General features: G+C 34.1%; 1 protein-coding gene across 1 annotated transcript in view; it reads left to right on the top strand.

Moving 5' to 3' along the window:
- The window catches only part of PHKB (phosphorylase kinase regulatory subunit beta), an 80088-nt gene that overhangs the window by 18521 nt on the left and 39483 nt on the right, over window positions 1-22084 (top strand). Inside the window, exons 6-12 of the mRNA XM_068411558.1 lie at window positions 287-367; window positions 3774-3889; window positions 11053-11116; window positions 14781-14876; window positions 16553-16750; window positions 17455-17512; window positions 21051-21128. Coding sequence (XP_068267659.1) covers window positions 287-367; window positions 3774-3889; window positions 11053-11116; window positions 14781-14876; window positions 16553-16750; window positions 17455-17512; window positions 21051-21128 — 691 coding nt within the window. The remainder of the gene's footprint in view (window positions 1-286; window positions 368-3773; window positions 3890-11052; window positions 11117-14780; window positions 14877-16552; window positions 16751-17454; window positions 17513-21050; window positions 21129-22084) is intronic.

Raw genomic sequence — 22084 nt, 5'->3', positions numbered from 1 at the left:
TAAGCAAAAACATTTTAATATAATAGTTTCAAATAATTTAAAAAATGATACTGCAGCAGAAGTTGTAGAGGACAATGCTTTTTGGGGCATTTCTTCCTATTGATTGTTTCCACGTCACTACGTCTAAGATATTGGTAGATTAGGATAATATTTTTGAAGAACCAAGACTGTGTTATAGTGGGACCGTCTTTGTTAGTGACTAATATCACATTTGGCTTGTTTGTTTATTTGACTCCAATAAACATGAAGTTAATTATAGTTTCCTTTCTGTCTTTAATTACTTCAGATAAATGCTGTGTCGTTATTTCTCCTCTATTTGGTTGAGATGATCTCTTCAGGGCTGCAGATTATCTACAACACAGATGAGGTACAAATTGATTTCCAATGTTAAAACACATGGTTTATTAAGTTGGGTTTTTTCCTTGGTTTTATTTAATTACCAACTCTAAAATAATTGTTCTGGAAATACACTGCAGATAGTCTCCACTTCTAATGCAAGTCAGAAAAGATAAATGGAATAAATGGATAGTGAAATAAATTAATAGCTAATAAAGCGTTAGATATGCAAAGAGTGAATGTAACGACATTGAAAACTTTTACAGTTCCCTGCTATTTCTGAAAGGCACAAGGTCAAGAATTAAAAGGTCTGTTAGGACAGTTAACTTCTAGTTACATTCTCACTTTTCACCTTATTTCAAACTGTCAGTCAGTGCATGCTGTCCAGTGGAATTTCAAAATAATAAATAATAGGGTTCATTTTCTGGAAAGGTGAAGGACTTTCTTCCAATACACATGAACCTATGGGCGTTAAGAAGTTTTGCTGTATCTTTAATTGAAAATGAAGCGATATTATATAATGGTAAGAAATGTTTGTAAGGTTGTTAACTGTAAATAAGATATTAATATCCACCATGGCCTTGACTTGAGGACAAGTCACGTCAGAACAACCTGCTGTCCTGCCCTAAAATGAGGTGTTGAGACAGGAACGGAAAAACCAGATTTTTTAATTTTTTTTTTTCCAATTTCCTTAATCTGGATTTGTTTAAATTTACTCTGGTCTGTTTAATAGTCGCTGCTATATTGCCTTAAAAAGCTTAAATGCACTTAGAGTACTACCATTTTTAAAAAAGGGAGATTTTTCCAGTAATAGTGTATTCGCATTATGTTTCTAAAACGTACATCTTCATTAATGTTTTTTCTTTAGATAATGAGAAAACTCAATGATGCAACTTGTCTCCTTTCTCACTTAGTTAGATCATGATAGGTCTATATTATTTTCTCTGAATTGCCTTTATGTCTGTGAGAAGGCAAATGTATATAATTATGTATTTACTTAGCTTGACTTATAATTTATATTATCTTCCAGATGTTTGCATTTAATTACCGAATCTGCAGAAAAAGTACATGTGTATAGACTCTCCAGTCAGTGGATATTCTCCACTTCAATGTTGGGATGTAGTTTCCATTGCAACCATACCCTAGAAATCTGTGGACTATGGAGATTTATACTATTATCTTACCACAAACCTGGACATTCTATTAGTCTCTCTATAGCTTCAACAATTGAATACATTCTCAGATTATTAACACCACATGATTATGGTACTTCAAGTTTTCCGCTGTGTCTAGATAATACTCGGCATAGTGGCATTGGCAGCACTGTGGATGTGGCAATCTGCTACCCAAACATCAAGTTGGATATGTCTTTCCAATGAAATCATTGCACGATGTATTTAGTCTCTTTCCTTTCATGGAGAGAGGGTTTTGAACCAGTGTTAGCACAGTGGAAGGTGCTGGCAGATGGTTGATATTTGGCAAGCTGTCCGCATGAATATGTTTGTACACAGAACTCCTGGCTTAGGAGGCAATCATTGTATACTAGGCTGCTTGATGTCAGGCATGGCAGCTGTCAGTGAGTTACCCTCTAGTTGCATCTGTTGGCAGCTGAAAAATTAATTTCATCACATCTTTGCATCCATGACACGGAGAACAGTATCTGATTGTGCAAATGAAGGAATTTGAGCGCAGTTATCTATGTATAAAACAGAGTAACACTAGTATTTGCAGTCATCCATGCTGTATGTGTATTCTTTATTACACCTTGCTCTCCACGTGCTTGACTTCTGGAGAAATAAGCTTAACACACACAATCCATAATTTCTATAAGTGCTTTAGCATTGACTTGGTTATAGCATTTACATGCCCATGGTATTAAAGATTGTTCTCTGAAGATTTTGGTTTGCGATCAGTTACCTGCTGCCTTTTTTCTGTAAATCTGCTATTTAGAAACCCTTAATTTCTGAACATCATCACTGGTAGAAAGTCATCAGTAAGGTTATATATTTCTCTGTGGTGCTCTTTGCTTCTTCATTTAGCTAATACATCTAAATTTCAGTTAATGATAGAAATAGGAGAAGCCACACTCTTAATCACTGGGTGTTCCAGCTTCATTCAGAGAAAGTCCATTTTAATAGAACCAATTGCTGAATTCCAGGGATGAATAATACCGGGCATATCTAAAGAGTGGGACAGCCTGTTTCCTTGAAAGTACTAGTTGTGAAAAAATTTAGTATACAGATAATTGTACATGAGCACCCCATAGTGAAATTTTAGCAGAGACGTAGAATATATAGAGAGACAAGTACGTATGGAATTACATATATTGCTGGTGGACTGGTATTAGCATACAGGTGTATCTGAAATAGTAACTTTTGTCTTTTTCTCTCCATTTTTCTTTAAATAACTTTAATAACTTCTTTCTTTAAATAACTTTCTTAAAAAAACAGAGGTATGCAGGTAAATTAAAATGAAAGCAAATACTTTTCAGTAAAAGATTTGGTTTTTATCTCATAGCTCATTAAAAAAAATATCACTTGACTGTAGTAAAGTGGATCCTCCTCTATAGTTCCCCAATATGGTTGTGTTTATAGCCATTGCAATATTCTCTTTTCCCACAGAATCCCCTAGAATAATTTGGATGGAAAGGGATGAAATCCCTGCTTTGGTGGATGAACCAGTGTAAATCTTGTGTTTGTGGTTAAATTTCCTGTAAGTTCAAATCTGTGGACTCTTTGAAGTGAACTGTAAAATTTACCATCAGTTTAACTTTTCTACAATCGAGCAACTCCAAATGTCTTTTTCAACAATGAGGAAAAAATATCTGCTTAAATAAATCCCCTTAAATACCTTAAAATACCCTTAAATACCTTAGTATTCAGTTGAAACATGTTGATCCAAGAGGAGATTTTAATTATAATAAATTGGTTCAGAGTTTTATTTGTGTTTATAAAGGACTGTGTTTGAATCTGCATAAGTATGTATTATCTGGAGCTAATATAATAAAACTTTGGCATATCAATTCTCTTAAAATGAATTAAGAAACAGCACCTAGATTTCTGTGTGCTAATCTTGTAGGATTTAATTTCTTTTGCTCTCTGATTATTAGGACAAATCCTTTTTAAAAGATCAAATTGCCACCTTTTTGGAGCTCTTCAAATATGTGTCTTGAATATGAAATCATTTTCATCCCTGGCTTCGTAGGAACTTTTGCATAAATCTCACCATCACCTAATTTGGGACAGCTCTTAATATTTTGTGATTAAAAAATGGTTTGAAAGAGAATGTCTGAACTTGGGAACATCATTCTGTGTGTGTGGGAAGGATGGAAGGCACAATTATGATGGCTGAGGAAAAAGAAGTTTGTCTTTTTGAAAAAAATTAACAGAAGAAAATATGTTTTCATTTCTTCAGTCACTTTTCTTTCTTTCCTATAGGTTTCCTTCATTCAAAATCTTGTGTTTTGTGTGGAAAGAGCCTATCGTGTACCAGATTTTGGTGTCTGGGAAAGAGGAAGTAAATACAACAATGGCAGTCCAGAGCTGCATTCAAGGTGGGTGAGCGAATGTAGCTCTTTCAGTCAAAGTAAGTAAACGTGATATGAATAAAAAGAATTCATGGGGTGAGTTAAAAATAATAATGCATTAAAATACTGTTTGAACTAAATTAAGGTTCTCTAAAGACTAAGAGATGTATTTTGGGAAAATGTGAAGCGTAATTTCATCATCATACGTATGCTGAAATAACCATATAGATGCTTAGCTATTTGAGTATTCAAATTCCAATAATTATGTGCAGCTGCATGCATATAATTCTGAAAATTGTGTTCAGAACAGTTCAGACTCTTGAGGCAGTCTTAATCATGAGTCTAGATTTTCTCATTTCCACCATGCGGGGAGGAAGATGCTGGTCACTGTGGAGGATAGCCTAGTGCACAAGTTCTTTTTCGGGTTGTTCAGATGCTACAAATAACGGGGTGTTCTGACCCCTGTCCCGTGAGACAGTTAGGAATGTTCTATTAGAGTGGTCCAGTTCACTTCAGTGGAATTGCTCACACGCTGTCTATCTTGAAGTATCAAATCTGTAATCGGACAACTTGCTTATTCTAGCGTTACTATTGTTTTCTTCACTTTTTGACTTCTGAGGTTTTATTAATCATAAAAATGGCTATAGCTTTGATATCTTAGGATTTTTAAAATATCATTGATCATAATAATTATCACGGACTTGCAAATAATACACGTTTCTTCCAGCCTTTGATGTTGCCAAATGAGTCTGTATTCTCATTTCAGAATAAAATAGTTTTTCTTAGTTCACATACAGGCATGTATTTTAACCTATAGATATAATTACATGTCGTTGCAGCAAAACAATTTAGGTATGTTTTTTTCAGGGCTATTGTAGAGCTTTAGTACCAGTATGAGAACTGAAAACTCAAAAGTTGTTATATAATCTGCTTTATTAGTTTGTTGGGTTTTTTAATTCCTCCTATGTCTGTAAAATTGTCAAATGCCAGACCACGTGCGTGTTCACTTAGAGAATCATATAATCCTTTCTGCATCTCACCTTGTACAAATTCACAAAAGGAATACTGAAACTCCTGTGTCTCGTGGTGTTTGCAGCATTCTGGTTATTCAGTATGTGAATTTCCTCCAGGGGAAACTGAACGTCTTTTAAGCAGATGGAAATGGGCATGTTGTCTTGTCTTAATCTAGACTGACATTTATAGGTTGGTTTTTCTAAGGGTGAAGTTTTATGAGATGGACTGAGACAATCTAACAGATCATTGAGCTGGCACAAAAGGAAGTACAGAGCTTGGTCCTAATTTAAGACGTAGACTTTGGTCATCAGAAACAGGTGGTGCCCCACTTATCTTTCCTTGTGTGCATGTTGATACTCCACTTCACTGTAGGAAGCCAGTAGACAATTTTCCTTGTTCTCATAAATCAGAAAAAATGGAAGAGGAACATGCATCAAAATATGTATTTAGATATTATTGAGGGAAGCTCTGGGTACACTAAAATATTCTCTAGACTTTGTTATGCTCCTGTTGTAGTGTATCTACCTAAGAGAGCTCTGAAAAAAAAAATAAAAGAAATTTTCAAGAAGCGATTATAACTAATCGGGGCTAGTCATGAATGATGTATGTCTGTCTTCAGTGATTATGGACTCCAAACCAGTCACTTAAGTTTCAGTATTAAGTATGCTGTACTCCTGGCTCTTAAAACTCACACTGTAAGTCTACATACGGAGTGTGTTTGCTTTCAGAATTAGAAGTTAGCCTCTTTCAGTAAAAGACAAGAATTTTCTTTTTAAAGAAGATACTATATAATATGAAGTCCATGAATAATAACTGCAAATTATGGCCTGTGTTAAAAGGTGCAGATATTTTAAGTCTTTACATGGTCTTGGTATTCTATCTTAGTACAGTTCAAAACACTTCTAATAAATGATAAATAGCGAAACACTCTGTGGACCAGGTCTTCATTGATGTATGCAAATTGATGTCTTTTACTGGTTCAAAGGCAAGACTTGTAACAGCTTTTATTGTAGTGTGATCCCCTTCCCGTACTACTGGACTTCTGAAAAATTAATTTGTCCAGTAACCATTTGATCAAGCTGTTCTCCAGGCATCTGCTGAGTAACTCTGCAAAGTGTCTTTGACATCTCCCATATGTACTGTGAGAATAATGAATTTGCCTAAGTGCAGTATCTTCATATTCTAAATCTAAGACTGTAGAGCCTCGATCTTGCTCTTCTCTGTAGTTTAGGTATGATATTGCTATAGTGCTGTCCTTCCTTGCTCTGTTTTGTTTTGTCTAGTTTTGAAATTATTGTTGTGGCATGGTTTTTTGTTTTGTTGGTTTTTTTTGTTTTTTTTTTAACATCCCTTGGGGTGTTTGATGTTCCCAGTTGAACTGCACAGTTCTTGGATGGAGCCAAGAGACTGTGAATGGGAGGAGGATTAAGGATGTATATGCTTTAAGGTGTGTTTTGCCTTTAATTCATACTGTTAAAACAGTCCTTATTTTCCATTATTAAATTGTAGAGTATGAAGAATGTATTTTCCATAGAAAGACATGAGCATAATGTTTATTATAAAACCTCTTTTCTAATTTGCCCAACAGGAAGGCATTAATCTGTAGGAATGAAACAGCTGTCTGAAGTGTGATCATAGTTCTGAAGTGTGTTATGTTGTGTGATTGTTCAGTTTTTTGAAGACATACTTGATACTACAGCTGTTCTCAGACTTTCTTTTTTTAAAGTAACTTCCTCCTGCCAGTTACCCATGAAACTTTTAGTAATCTAATACTTGTGTGTATGGTGAAGGGAATACTTGATATACCATTGTAATGGGGTAATATTACATGATAGGGAAAGAAAGCAGTATTTTAATGTTGAGACATTTATATTTTCATTTGCAAGTAATATTTGTGAGAATACTGAAGTCTCCAGGGGCTTTGAATAACTAGAGGTAGAAAAATACTGATCAATTACAGTAAGTATTATTTTTGTTGTGGAATAAAGACTGAGTAAGTAAAATAGAAATTATTTCAAGGAAGGGATCCATATTAGTCTTCAATTTTTTTTCAAGCAATATCATCCTATTTTGTAGATAGAGTGAGTAGTTTTACATTATTTGAATACCAGCGGTTGTTGCTGTTGAATAACTATTACTTCCCTACCTTTTGTCGGTAACTTTTTATCTGACTGTTGGTATTAGAAGTGTTATTTGGAAGGGAAAAGAAGAATAGGAGATTTTAACATGCGATACAGATTTCAGTGTGTGGGATTTCTCTGATTTTCTTTTTCTGTGTATGCAGTTTGATAATAATACTTAACTCCTGTGAAAAGTTCTGTTCTGAATCACTACACCAATTTGTTTGATCATTTGCTAGGTGATAATTAAAATAGAGCAGTTGTTAGAACAATTACATTTTTGTTTAGGTATTTGAAACAAAGCCAAAAAAAAAATTATATTCACAACACTTCTGAGTTCAGTTTATTCCTTCATCACATTCTCCAGTACCAAAAGCTTTCATCAGCAGAAGATACCGAACTGAGGGATTTCACCACTGATGGCACCTGCTCAGAGCAGAACTGAGTTAACCTAATCAGCTTTCTCTTGTTGAACCAATTAGAATTAAATCTCATGAGTACTATTTCTGGCAATGTTTCAGAAAGAAATCTGGAGGTCTATAAACCTGTTGGTACTAGTTAAAAAGAATGATAGAGTCTGATATCAGTGTCTAAAGTACTTATAATATTAAAACCAACCCAGGTAAAACAGTATTTAAACAAATTTTGTAACTCTGAACTGAATTTTTGTCATTATTTTCTGTGTCATCATAATCGGTTCCCATCTTGAAAATATGGATTAGTTAGTAAACATTTCAAATTTTATATTTTACATTAATAAATAGTACAAATCAGTTTATTTACAGTAAGGTAAAAAGTTTGCTCTGATCCCAGAATGCTGCATGGAGTATAGAAGAATTAAGGTTAAAGCACAGGCCCTGCTCGGAGTTTTCTGACAATTTGGTTGCTAAAAGTTTTTTGGGCTGGGAAGTGCAGTTGTTTGTCAATACTATCACAACTCCTCACACACAGAAGTTGGGGATTACGAGTGATTATTTTCTGAATATTTTTTCTAACTCAGTGTTGCTTCATTGATTATTTTTATAAACAAAGTGTCTAGGGCTGTCTTGTTCAGAAGGTATGTATTCCTAACTGTTGTTAATTTCACCGTTTCCCTGCAAGTGGAGCGTGGCCCTCAGACTCGTAAGGATACTTTAATTTTTCACAACATGGCTGTCTCTGTGCCAGCGTTGTTCTCTTGTTATCTGGGCACATGGATCCTCTGAGAAACTATTTTAATTTTGTTCCTTGTTTGGCGGTACTGTGTAATTTTTATCCTGAATAAAAGATGGCAAGAAAAAGGAAAGGGTGGTTGGCAGAGTGGATAATCAGTTTTAGAGGAAAAAAGGATATAAACTTTTAACTCCTTTTTTGTCCTTTTTTTTTAAAGAGAGTATTTCAAGGAATTACTGTGCTAATAAATAAATGTTAAATTAATTGGTATATTCTGTTTTTCCTGGACTTTTCCCCGTTCTTAAAACTTCAGACTTTTCAAGCATCTATATATAGCAGTGCAGATGTTTGAGGGTTCTTTTTTTGTTTCTTTTATTTTTGTTTTGTGTGTATGTTTAGTTTGTTTTGTTTTTCTCCAAATTTGTGTATTGTGCCCAGTTGGAAAAAACACAGTAGCTGGATCTAAACGGTTGTTAGCTGAGAACAGTGTCAACAACTTCCTCTTCCTTCTAGGGAAAGGCTTTATAGAAGGATGAACCTTTCGGTTCTTCTTTCCACTGACTTTTATCTTGCTGAGGTTGGAGGCTTTCTTCCTGCAGTGTTGATGTATGTCCTTGTACTATGTTCTGTCACTTTTGTTTACCCTTATGGTCTTTTTTAACACTAAATCTTTTGTCATGTCAGCTTGATTCATTCTGCTTTTTCCTTTTTTAACCTTTTCACAGAATCACAGAATGTTAGGGTTTGGAAAGGACCTCGAAAGATCATCTAGTCCAATCCCCCTGCCGGAGCAGGATTGCCTAGATCATATCACACAGGAACGTGTCCAGGCGGGTTTTGAATGTCTCCAGAGAAGGAGACTCCACAACCTCTCTGGGCAGCCTGTTCCAGTGTTCGGTCACCCTCACCGTAAAGAAGTTTTTCCTCATATTTATGCGGAACCTCCTGTGTTCCAGCTTGCACCCATTGCCCCTTGTCCTGTCAAGGGATGTCACTGAGAAGAGCCTGGCTCCATCCTCATGACACTTGCCCTTTACATATTTATAAACATTAATGAGGTCACCCCTCAGTCTCCTCTTCTCCAAGCTAAAGAGACCCAGCTCCCTCGGCCTCTCCTCATAAGGGAGATGTTCCACTCCCTTAATCATCTTCGTGGCTCTGCACTTTTGCTGTATGTCTTCAGATTTGTTAACTTTTAAAGATAACAAGATAGACATCCATACTTTCCCGTTATTCTGCTGTCTTTATGGTCTCATTTATTGTTGTTTTTTGTCTAAAAATATTTCAAATTAATTGTAAGCTACTTGGAGAGCAGAGCTCCTATCTGAAGGAATGGGCAGTTAGGGAGAAAGATGAAACTTGATTCTGAAGGAGGAGCTTCAAAACAGGGACAGTAATTTAGGGATAGCGCATGGGGTGTCAATGAAGTCAATAAATCACTGTTGTTTATATAGAAATGAAGCAGAGACAGATAAAGATGCGTTGGTCGGAGGCACTGTAGTTAAGTGGAGACAAAGGCATAATTTAAAGTTTTAGTTTTATGAATAAAGTTGGGAGAATTACACAAGGCTTTGATTACTGGATGCTCTGGATCTGTTTTACCAGATTGCCTAAGAGAATGTAAGAGGTGTTTGTTTATTAGCTAGGCTTCTGTAGTACTGCTAGTTCCTATGCTTTTATGTCACCACCTAGTAAGCAGTGCCAAGTCCTTTCCCTGCTTTCAATGCTTGTATTCAATAGTAGAACTGTCAGAAATCTGGTAGTGTTATATATTACGTTTTTAAACTGTAGCACTGTTGGGAATTAGCTCATTTAATATTTTACTTTTTGCTGCCCTGTGACTTAGCATCTAGAATTTTGGAATCAATGTGCAAACATTTATCATTTTTTGTGTATGTTAATGCTTTAGCTCCTTACTGCAGTTGAATGGACACACGTGAGGTTGGCCTATCTATAATGTATTCTTTAAAACAATATTTCAAAATTCTGCCCTCTGTCATACTTCAGATTTCATATAAACCTGTCAAATGCATGTAGATCTCTATTGCTTATCTCAGGCTTTTCTTTAAAAAAAAAAACAAATAATCAAAAGTGTGTGTGCATTGAGAGGGAATGCTGCTTTTTCTTTTTAAATACTCACAAGGAAAGTCTAAGACTACATTTTTTTAAATGAAATGGCCTTGTAAGTGTCTTCTTGTGTATATTTTTATATGTACTGTACAATTTTCATAATCAGTAATAAATTATATTTTAGTCTATAATTTGATTTAAAAAATATATAATGATTAATGATTTTAGTAGATACAGCTAGTGCTTAAAGTCTTTAAACATGAACTTGCTAATTTGAAAGCTTGTTGGTAGTATTTCTGGGTCTTGTTTTCTTCGTGATGGATACTAGTCATGAGAGTAAGTGAAATAAAAGATGTTTCACTATATGGTTGACATCAGAAAATCCTCCTTTTCTGAATCCGGATTGATGAGTTCTTTTATTATTTCAAAAACTAGTTAGAAATCAAGTCTTTTAAAGTTCAGTGCTAGAGAGCTGGGTTGAAAAATTGTGCTGAAGTAAATTCTCTGTTAATATGCTGTTAGCAAGACCTTGAAATACATAATGCCAGATGCCTAGTAGCAAGGTGAGAGCAGAAGTGCTTTTTCCAGATGGTGTCTGACATTTGAAGACATAAAAATGCTGAAAAGTATTTTTCAAACAAAATCCCAAAACAGCCCACCACCAAACAACCCCAAATTTGCTGCATCATCATTTTATTAACATAAAGGTTAAGAACAAAATTCAAATCAAGAAAAGATCATAGCTCTGAAAGCTGTCAAACATGTTGGATTTTAGTCTGGGCTTGAATGATGATACTTCTGTTTATTTTGTTGTCATTTTTGTTTTCTCCTCAGCTCTGTGGGGCTGGCAAAAGCAGCTTTAGAAGCAATTAATGGTTTCAATCTCTTTGGAAATCAGGTAATAAAAATCTTTGTTTTCTCTCCTTTTTTAGCAGTGATGGTTTACACTGTGGATCAGAGGATATTTAGAAATATCTAGCACAGTTTGTTAGATTCCAGGTTTAAAAAAAAGTTACTTTGCCAGCTGATTGCTTGTTTCAGGTACAGAACTGTCTGATAAAATCATTAGTGCCCTTACACTCAAGAATTACTTTTTTTCTTAAAAAAAATTAAAAAATCTAAAATGATTGAAGCTTATTCTGAAAAAGGACTTGGTTGCCAAAAAGGTTTTTCTTTCAGAATTGTATCTGTTGATCACAACACAGTATACCTTTACCTACAAGCATTACCTTACTTCTGTCTTCTTCCTTCATGTGGCTTTTGATCAAGACTTTAAACAAGCTACTTGAACATAATCCCACTGTTTTATTGGTTTTTAATTTCAATATGTTGTATAGTGGTAAAATCTTTTCCCATCATTTCATATGACTTGGATCAATTAAGAAAGCAAGCCTTTTCTTAGATTTTTATCTCTGATTCCCTTTTTACATGCATCTTTTTTTTAGGTGTTATACCTATAGTAGTCTATAGCTAAAATAAAAGAATGGTTTTCCGAAGTAATGGTCTATAAATACTTTTTTGTCACTATTTTAGAAAAAAAACATTTATCTGTAATCTTTACTTTCCCAACAGTCTTGAGCACCAGTAAATGTGTCTGGTGGGTTTTTTTCAAATTATTTTTTACTAAACTCTGAAATGAATGAATAAATTGCTGAAGCAAAACCAGTTTAATGCTTTGAGAGTTTATTTCCAAGATATTTAGCATAAACAGAAACCATTTTGACCTTCAGTCTGCAGCAGAGTTTGCCTTTGTGCTTAGCTCCAGCTGTGTTCCAAGAGCTTTGAGAAATCCTGCTGAGCCCCTCAAGAGGAACGCGTTTGTACCTGCAACTACACTAGTGCAACCTGCATAAATCATTGCTGGGGACAACAGACTGTGCAGATTTTTCCACTCAAACTGTGGGTGCTGGAAGAGACTAGTAAATACAAATATATAGTATTGTAGCTGTGCTCTCACACGTGCATATGTGTTATATATCTTTGACTATATCATGATGGGGCAGTTTCGCTCTGCGTTCATGGATGCACCCAGAGAAGACAAAATAAAGGTCACTCGTTGTTGATGTTCACATAAAGCTGTTCCTTCCGTCCCTCCTCGAATTCTAGAAAACATTAAAAAAGAATATATTTCTGTAAGAAATCATACTACTTTTTGTTCTTTAACAAAGCACTGCTTAACTGATGTTCACATATTTTTAATGCATCCTTTGCTATACTTTCTAGGTGCCAGATACTATAAAGAACAATTATGAATTGAAAAATGATTGGCTTTTTGTTTAATCTGAATTTTACATGCTTTAATGTAAAAAGGAGTTCATTCATGGTTTTTAAATGCTGTTCATTTTAATCTCCATTATACCAGAAATATTTCATAAAAAGTGGGAGTTATAAGCATAAAAATACAGTCAAGCTGTAATCCTAATGTTCCCTCAGTAAAAGATTTATTTACACATTGAGAAGATAATTTTTAATATAACAGATAAATAAGCTATTTAGTTTCTCATTATTTTGCTTTATACCCTATGTTAAATTTCTTAAATTTATTCCCTACATATGACATTGGCATAAAATTCTGTTGTAATCCTTAATTGTGCATTGATTGTAGCTGGATCCTGAAATCATTCTGTCGTCCTAAGTTCTGATGAAGTTTGTATGGAAGAACTGTAAAAGTGGGCCTGTTTTTTGTTCTTTTTTTTTTTTTTTTTTTTTAATATTTAGGATGCAGTGTGAACTGATTGCATTTCAGTTTGTTTTTACTTAATCACTTTAGAATCATCACTACTAAAAGTATTGTAACTTCTTTTATCTAGTTTCAGAGTATCACAGAGTGTAAATAGCTTAGACTTTGTATCATTAATGTAAGAATTCCATTTTGGCTACAATAACTTTTAGAAAAAATTACATATTGTCAAAAAAACTACCTAAGAGGACACGTGTTTACTGGCAATGTGAGTTAATGAACTAAGTGCATGGTGCATGCATGTGTGCACTAAAATGGGACTGCTAGTGACAAGATGAACACTGTTTCAAGTTTAACCTAGTCAAAGTATAATGAAGTGTTTGTATGTGAGCTACATGTCCTGTATTAGATTGTGGAAAAAATTGTATGTTAAAAAAAAATGAAGCCTTCGTAAGGTGTCCTTGTACAGAACTTTATAGTCTTCAGAGAACTGAAAAATAGTTCATTGTAAAACAAGATGCTTGTGGTTTTATGAAATGCAAATTAGTCTGCTTTTGAATCCCCAAAGAACCTTTTACTGACGCACAGATTTTGAACCTGATTGTTCACACATGTAGACAGACTGTGTTCAGAGTTTGTAGATGAATTTAGAGATTTGGGAATAATCAGAATCTGGATTAAGAAGAAAGTAGAACAACAAATCATCAAAGCAAATGTGATTATGCACATTGTTACCTCAACACTATTCAGTGTATCTTGCTAGAATGATTACGAGAACAGAGAGATTATTTTTCAAGAGGACAGTGGAAAAACATGCCTAGCAAAGCAAGAACTGAATCTTTGTATGATAGCTATGTCTAATTAGAGTGTGGCTAAAGGATAAGTAAGAAAAAACCTCTGTGGTTTGGAAAGCCAAATGAATGGATGCTCGTACTGGCACAAAAAGAAGGGTGGTTAGCTAGTTATGTAGAAACTTAGTTGAAAATTGAAGTTTTTAATAATTAGAGAGGGTAGGTTCTGGAAAAGTCTTCCTAAGAGCATAGTACACCAAAGACACTGACTGCTTTTTAGGTGAAATTTGGTGAATTTATGAAGATTCCTGGTATGGTATTTATGACAGTAATGGAATGAGTTCAGTGTTGAATATGTCTTCCAATGGGATAGTGATACTGAGATTCATTATCAATTACAACATATACGAAGATATCCATTCATTAACAAACTGCATTGAGGTTCCAAGAAATTGCCTACTGATAACACTTTTAAATGCTGTTCATTCTGTTTAAACAGCTATGGAAATTTTTCTTAGTGTTTCATGAAGTATTCAAAAGCTGACAGAGAGATATAGTGTAAAACTACAGAATTTTACTAGGAAATGGGTTTTGCTAAGGAGTAGACGTTGGTAACATAGACCTTACAATAGCTGAGAAGCAGGTCATTTTTGCTTGCTATGGAAGTCCTTTTCCAAAGCAGTACCTCAGGTGAATATCCAATTATTTGTGTTCTAATTGACTCGTAATGCGATATTTAACATCACTATTTGGAACATTTCCTGCAGTCACAGGGAGGGACAACTGCTTTTTGATTTGTCCTTAATACAGCCATTATTTTTCAAGAATTAATGGAAGAGTTCATAGCTTGAATGAATCGTATAATTCGTAATCATTTGTAGATAAAACCATCTAATTTTGGAGATATTTAAATACGTTTGAAAATTCAAAATGTTTTCACCTTGATGTTGTGGTACATTTTCTGATTAAAATTACCAGCTACCAGACTACTGCAACATAACCTGAATAAAACAAAGAACCAGTTAGTTTCACTAGGATAAGCTAACCTTTCTTCCCTTCCCCTTTGAATAAATTTAATGTTCTTTTCACAGGGCTGCTCTTGGTCTGTTATATTTGTGGATTTTGATGCCCATAACCGTAACAGACAGACTCTCTGTTCATTGCTACCCCGAGAGTCAAGGTCTCATGTAAGTAATTAAATGAAATTCACCTCAACAGAGTGTGGAGAAAATAAATGAATATGAACTTAATTCTTAGTTCTGTGATGGCCATTATGTTCTGCTTAATAAGACAGGAATTTGCTGGGAAGATGTTAAATTTCTGCTTCTTAAACGTCGCTGTGATGTAGTTGTTTCTCTGAAGTGAAATTATGATGGCATTCTTTATTTTTTTAATATTTAGATTAAAATGGTAGCCTGTTGGTAGCTTTCTAAACGATTGTAAAATAAAATTTAAAATAATAATGATCTGTGGTAACCTAAGCAGGGTTTGCAGTCTTGGCAATTGTCTTTCTTTTGGCTTAGTTTTCACTATACACTCAATGCCTACATTTTTGAAACACTTTATTTTAGCTTTAATTTGTTCTTTTGTCTAGAAAAGAAGCCTTTAAGGTTGGCTTTTCATAAATTGCTGAATATGAGGATTTCTTGTTATTGTAAGCTACTGTTACAAATAAGTATTTCCTTAGAGAGTAAATCTAAGTGACTAAAGTATAGATTAGTTAAAAAAAAATCTATTTCCATACTAGCATCAAAGGTAAATTTGGTTTTTCAAAATCAGTAATTTAAAATGAGTGATTTTATAGAGTTCTCCTGCTTTTTTGTTCATTCTGGGATATAATAGCATTTTTGTTCATGAAACAGACTATTAATCTTCAACATTAATAGTTTACTCATTGTGTAAAAGAATTATAGCAGAGTTGTAATACTGGATAATTGAAATAAAAGGCACTGTCAGCTACTTTTTTTTTATAGTCTAATGGTCCTTTAGAACTCTTCTGCTGTTTATTATTTGCTGGAGACTTGAAATATTCCAACAGAAGCTAGTTTCATAAGGTACTTATGTAATAGAAGCATTCTTTGTGTCCTTTTTTTTCCTTTTATGGGTTCACTTCAATGATATTGGCAAAAATATGGTATTTTAAATGGCTGACTAGCTTAGATGTACCAGCAGAAAGTTAAACAAAACAGTGTGTGACATAAGAATTAGAATTTAAAATGAGGTTTTTTTGTGTTCCTGTAAGCTTACCTGTAGTGATGCACTAGTTAGAAATTTTTCGAGTGTTTTTAATTAATGATAGTTGCACATGGTTCTTGAGAAATGCTACTCATATTTTTTCATGAAATGATTCCCTTATCGCCTTAATTGTAAATCAGATAGGCTTGTTTGTTACAGCACCTGAAGAATATTCCTGAAAAAGCTTTTCAGAAATGATGATTTAATCATAGTTACTTCTCAGCAATGCACCTTTATAAAATATTTGTAATTCTTTTTGAGCATAGGATACGCAAATGTTTGTATTTTCTCCAGGAATAACCTGGAGGATATTTTTTGTTACTAAAACCACAAAGTTCTAGAGTGTATTCAGTTTTCCCTGCAGATTATCAACTGTAAAGTAGGTCAGATTTCGAGTCAAATGAGTTCTCGTCTATCCGAGTATTGGGTTTGTAGTTTATCCTTATACATCTTTAGAAGTCTTATTTTGCACACTATTCTAATATATTAGTACTATGATTTTGATAAAGATAAAATTATGTTCCAAATGTATATTTCACTTAGTAAGTTAAAAAGTCTTTGTGCATCAAATAATTGTCAGAGATCTAATTAAATTGGTAATGTTCTATTTCTCCCTCTCATTCTACAGAATACTGATGCAGCTCTTTTGCCCTGTCTCAGTTATCCGGCATTTGCTTTGGATGATGAGGTTTTGTTCAGTCAAACACTAGATAAAATTATTAGAAAACTGAAAGGAAAATATGGGTTTAAAAGATTTCTGAGAGATGGCTACAGAACAGCGCTGGAGGACAAAACACGACGTTATTATAAACCAGCAGAAATTAAGGTAAAGGAATACCTGGCCTATATAAGGACAAATTTTGGTTTTCTAAAATATCTAGGCAGTACTTAAAGAAAAATAAAAAACCAAACCAAAATCCCCCCCAAACCCAAAAGAAAACAAAAATGGACCACCGCCCCCCCCCGGTATTTGCAGTTTGAATTGCACAGTGATTCCTAATTGCTTCAAGTGAAGGAGATGCATTTTGTAATTTGGCATGTGCAGTTTTGAGAGATTGCTAAGTCAGCAAGTTAGTCGTTGATTTATTTTGTAATGAATGTGCTTCCATTTACATTTAGGGTACAGTTGATTTCACATAACAAATAAGGAAGTTATTTATCATTTTATTTAATTTCACAGCTGACTACAATCTGAGTGTATAGAAAACAGTTTTGCTTTTGATCACAGTGTTTATCAGAAAAAGTTATCTAAATGAAAATTTACTTTTTTTTTTCCCCCTAATAGTTTCTCTGTGGAAAATAAAATAGATTATATAAATATTCCACTTGAGAATGAGCCACAGCATATGTAAAAGCACAGTTAAAGAGCCCATAGAATTAAGAAGCTGCAAGCTAAATGAAAAGCTGATGTACTAAAATGTTTTTGCATTTGTTTGTCTTTTGTTGCTTTGAAATTATTCAATAGGATATTCAAATACATTTCCTTAAACCAAAATAATTAAATGTCTGATTAATTTTTCTTCTTTTCAGCTTTTTGATGGCATTGAGTGTGAATTCCCTCTGTTTTTTATTTTCATGATAATTGATGGTAAGTACAGCTTTACATTCCTGTTCTTTAAAGGCATTGGAGAGATGAGCCCTTAGAGGAAAGATACAAAATGATTTTCCTGTGCCACCAAAATAAACCATAATGCGGTGACACTAAATATCTCATTGAGAGTTCTGCCTCATGGGTTAAAAAACCCCAAGCACCCAAACCTCCATATTTCAGCATTTTTAATGTGAACTGTTTTTAGAATATAACTCAGTATGGATTTTTTAAAAGCTTAAATCTGTGACATTTGGTCCTGCGTTGCCTTTTAAGCCTTAAAAAATTTCATAGTATATGAGAACTTTGCAGCAGCACATGAAAGAAAAGAAAGTGGAAGAGAGAACACATTGACAAACTGAATGGTGCAGCAGGTCTTTTCAAGTTGGATGTTCTGTGGTAATTGAAACAGAATTCAGAAGAGAAGAAAGCGAACCAGAAAAGGCCTAGTTTCTCTTTGAAATCCCTGTGCTTCCTGGCCATGTTTTTCCACGTAGCCGGTTAGTCTGATTTTAAAACAAAACAAAACAAAAAACCCCAACAACAACAAAAAAATACCACTACCTAGACCTTTTCTTGAGGATAGGAGATATACCAAAAAAGTTCACAGGATGATTTCAGGATGGAAGCTAAAACTCATGTAGAACAGAAGTCTGAATAAGAAAATGAGTAAGGGTTACAGCTAATAAAAGATTTGTAAATGGATGAAAATCTGACCCATCTTTTTTTTTTCCCCTCTACTGTGTGGAATAATTTTCAAATAAAGATGGTGAGGTGCATAGAAATCTGCTATCTGCCCAGACTCCTCTGTAGCCACCCACAAATTAAAATATTTTGTTTGAAGATATTATAAGGTTACACAATTGATTTTTCTAAAGGAATGCTTGACATTTTCCAAAGAGTGATGCCCAAAACTGAGGAGAAAGACACTGACATTTAATGCTGCCCGCTTGCAGTTTTGGGAAGAACAAGGAAGATAATCATCTTTAACTGAAGTTAGCAGAAGAATAAAGCAAGCATTTTACTGTTCTTGTATTACAAAGATTAAGTACAAAATACATATTTTGCACATGCTGTCCTTGTCTTTTTTCCTGTACCACAATTTCATGAAATAGAACAAATCTATTAGTAGATTTTGTGCACATATCTCCAAATCCACAAGCTTCCTTAATGCAAAATTCGAAGCATATACAGAGCAACTTAAACTGCAAAAAGACAATGAAGTAGGAGTAGATTACAGTTGAATGTCTTTACAAGGAAAACGTTTAAAAAAACTCAAGCTGCTACATTGACTGTTGGTTCAGCGGAAGGCCTATTTGCCCATCCAACACACTGCAGAGTACAGAGGAAAGCCTTTTCAGCAAAGTATATTAGCCTACCGAATATCTAGGTAACGCCTGATGGCTGGATTTTGTCACCTGTGTAACAGTGGGACAGTGCTTCATGGAAGGAGAAAGTCCTGTAAATCAGTCCATAATCCCCCAATGTTGTTCACATCAGCAGAATTTCTTTCATCATTTCCTTTCTGAAAGATTAGCAGAACACATTCAAGTAACTATATATTTACTATATATTTACTTATATTTTCTTTTATAAGACAAACTAATTAGCTCATCAACTTTTCTGTTTTGTCAATGACAGCTTTTTAGGATTTTTAAGATATGGAGAGTTAAGACAGTTCTGGCAAGTAGATACTACTGAATTAGTTATGCATTTTCTAATAGTATTAAGAACACTGTTTTATTCCCCATGGATGATGTTCATTATTACCCAGCTGTTATCTTCACTAGATGATTCTTAATATAAAAGTAATTGTATTATCACATAAATGCATCTTTTTATCCTCTACAGCATCTGCCAATAAGACTAAATTACAAATAGTCAGAATATCATATTGCTCTGATGTCATGACTGTGCTCAAGTGTGTTGAAATAGTTCAGTGTGTCACTTAAACATACCCTTTTTTATTTGCAAACTGTCATTGCATTTGTTTCTCTTGGCAAGTGATTTCATTTCCAGTATATATACTTGGGAGTATTTGAAAATGTAACGAACGACACTTGTCAAGCTTTGGTTTTAGATAGAGCATTGAAGAGCCACGGAAAGAAAGAAATCTCTATACAGTAGTCAGACACCAGCTTTCTACTGCACTCTGGCTTTTCAGTAGAATAATTTGTTGGATACTCTTAAAATAACATGAAAGATTAAGTTTTTGTGACATTTTGCTATATATGTATATTGCCTAACAAAAAACATATCTAAACTTTTTCTAGTCAGATGGTCTGGTATATTTGTTCTCACTGAATGAGTTTGTGGTTTTCTTTTGTCTTATTTTTGCCTTTCAGAATTCACCCTTCTTAAGAATACAAAAAGGCTGCTTTAGTACTAATTTCCTGTTAGGATTTTTCTCAAAAGAAAATTGTTTAGGACTGTCTGGGTAGTAGATATGCATCTATAGCTGTGGGAAAGGATTGAACTAAATAAATCAATATGACTATTTTTTGGATAAGACATATTAGAATAACATTTTTGAAAGCTTTTTCACATTTCTGGTTGAATGTGGAGGATTATGGTAATTTTCTAGGATAAGGTAAGGAGGGAAACATTACAGCTATTTTTCATAATATGGGAGAATATGGTAATTGAAAAGGAAAACCACGGAAAGAAATGAGTGAAAGATGTACAATGAACAGTTTTCCTCTAACTTGTTCCCCTTTAGATGTTAAAAAATGTTCTATTTTAAAAAGTCAATGTGACTTGTCAAGTCCATCCATATTTTCCTTGACGAACAGAAATGCTTTTGGTATTTTTGATATGTCTTTTGATGAACTGAACACTGGTCATATTAGTATTCATCGGATTCATTTTGGGATGACCAAGTTCTGCTAGAAAAACATATAAGGTGCTGCTACTCCCAAACTTAACAATTTCTCCCCAAAAGCAGAATCATAGAGTCGACTGTTGTTTAATATCTCAAGGTGTGTCAGCAGTTCTGAACCTCTATAATATGAAGATATGATACCTATATAACTTATTAATGTAAACATTCCATCTAAAAATCTTTGGAGGGGAATTTTTCAATTTACTACTTCAGATTCCTTTTGTATTTATTTATTGGGATTTCTAGTCAACTCACTTCTAAATCAGTTTGCAACTCTGTCCTAAAGATCTAGAATCAGCCGGTTTGTCTCCATACTGGCACACAAGCGCTGCTTTTCCATTCTGCTATAATTAAGGAAGTTATTTACAGCTAGCTGGGCTGGTTGTCTGTGTCCAGTTCCTGAGTCTCTGTAAGTTCACAGCTTTACTATCCCGTGTAACTTGCCATCGATTTCACTTTAAGCTGGTAAGAGAGTGGCTGATTCATGATCCCTGTGAGATTTAGCTGTAGCAGTAAGTGTTTCATGAACTATTTAGTGTGTAGGCACTACCCCACTGAAAAAGAAACACTAGATTTTTTTCTTCTTCTTTTATGAACCTTAAGCTCACAGAAAAGTTACTTATTCCATTAAATCATTTATTGTTTGGTTATTTTTAGGAGTTTTTAGAGGAAATCCTGCACAAGTAAAGGAATATCAGGATCTTCTGGATCCTTTGCTTCAACATACATCTGAAGGTATTATCTCATAATCATTCTTCCAAAACACTGTAGCTTTTTATTTATCTGAAATTGTTAGAATACCGACATTCCTATTAATGGATATTGCAGTCATAGCAAAGGAGAAGTAATAATATCACTATGTTTCCTGATGGCAAAATACTGATATTAAAATAATCTCTTTCATGTAGATACACTGCATCATAAAGTGTGATAATAAAAGTAATGTTATCTGGAAAAATGCTACTGATATACATGTAAGATTTACACTGTACTCAGTCATTCTTCCCCTCCTCTGCCTATGCTTCATTATTTAGAAAGTTTACTTTGACTTTGCAGGAAAATATTATCTACCAACAGTCAGATTGTTTCAGTGTCCCACCTGGATACAGCTGAGAATTACTTGCATCATTAATTGTCCCTTAACTTCACAGGATTTAAAAAATAATTTTGGTATATGCATATGAAATTGTTTCTAGTTTAGAGCAGTAAAAGTGGCAACACGTTAATTCTAATATAGATGTTCTCTTACTTAAATTGTGCACTCTGGAATTTTGGTGGAACTGCAGGCAAGGCTGTTGATGGCCTACAGGCACGTCCATCCAAAATTCAGTTAAAAAGACCATAAGTTTGAGTGGCAGGGAAAAAAAATGACCTGAGAACAGAACAAGCTTCAATATACTGACAATCCAGTTTTAAATCTCAGCATCTTTAGTCACCTGCTCTTGACATCTGTGGTACAGTTACACAAGTAGATGCAGAATATTTTAGTCTGACTTGTTCTTTAAACTTAGAATACTTGTTGAAGTGAACTAGTTTCTGTAAGAAAAAAAAACATTTCCTTGCCAAATTTTCATTACATAGCAAATTTTCTGACCTTGCTGATCATTGCTTTTTTCTGATTATTAATGAGTACGTGACGTTCCATGGACACTAAATTAATCTTGTGGTTCCTCTTGTTGAATGTCATCATG

The sequence above is a fragment of the Nyctibius grandis genome, chromosome 12 (assembly GCF_013368605.1).
Source record: "Nyctibius grandis isolate bNycGra1 chromosome 12, bNycGra1.pri, whole genome shotgun sequence".
Taxonomy (NCBI): domain Eukaryota; kingdom Metazoa; phylum Chordata; class Aves; order Nyctibiiformes; family Nyctibiidae; genus Nyctibius; species Nyctibius grandis.
The sequence above is the reverse complement of the archived record's forward strand: the minus strand, read 5'-3'. Positions and strand labels throughout refer to the sequence as shown.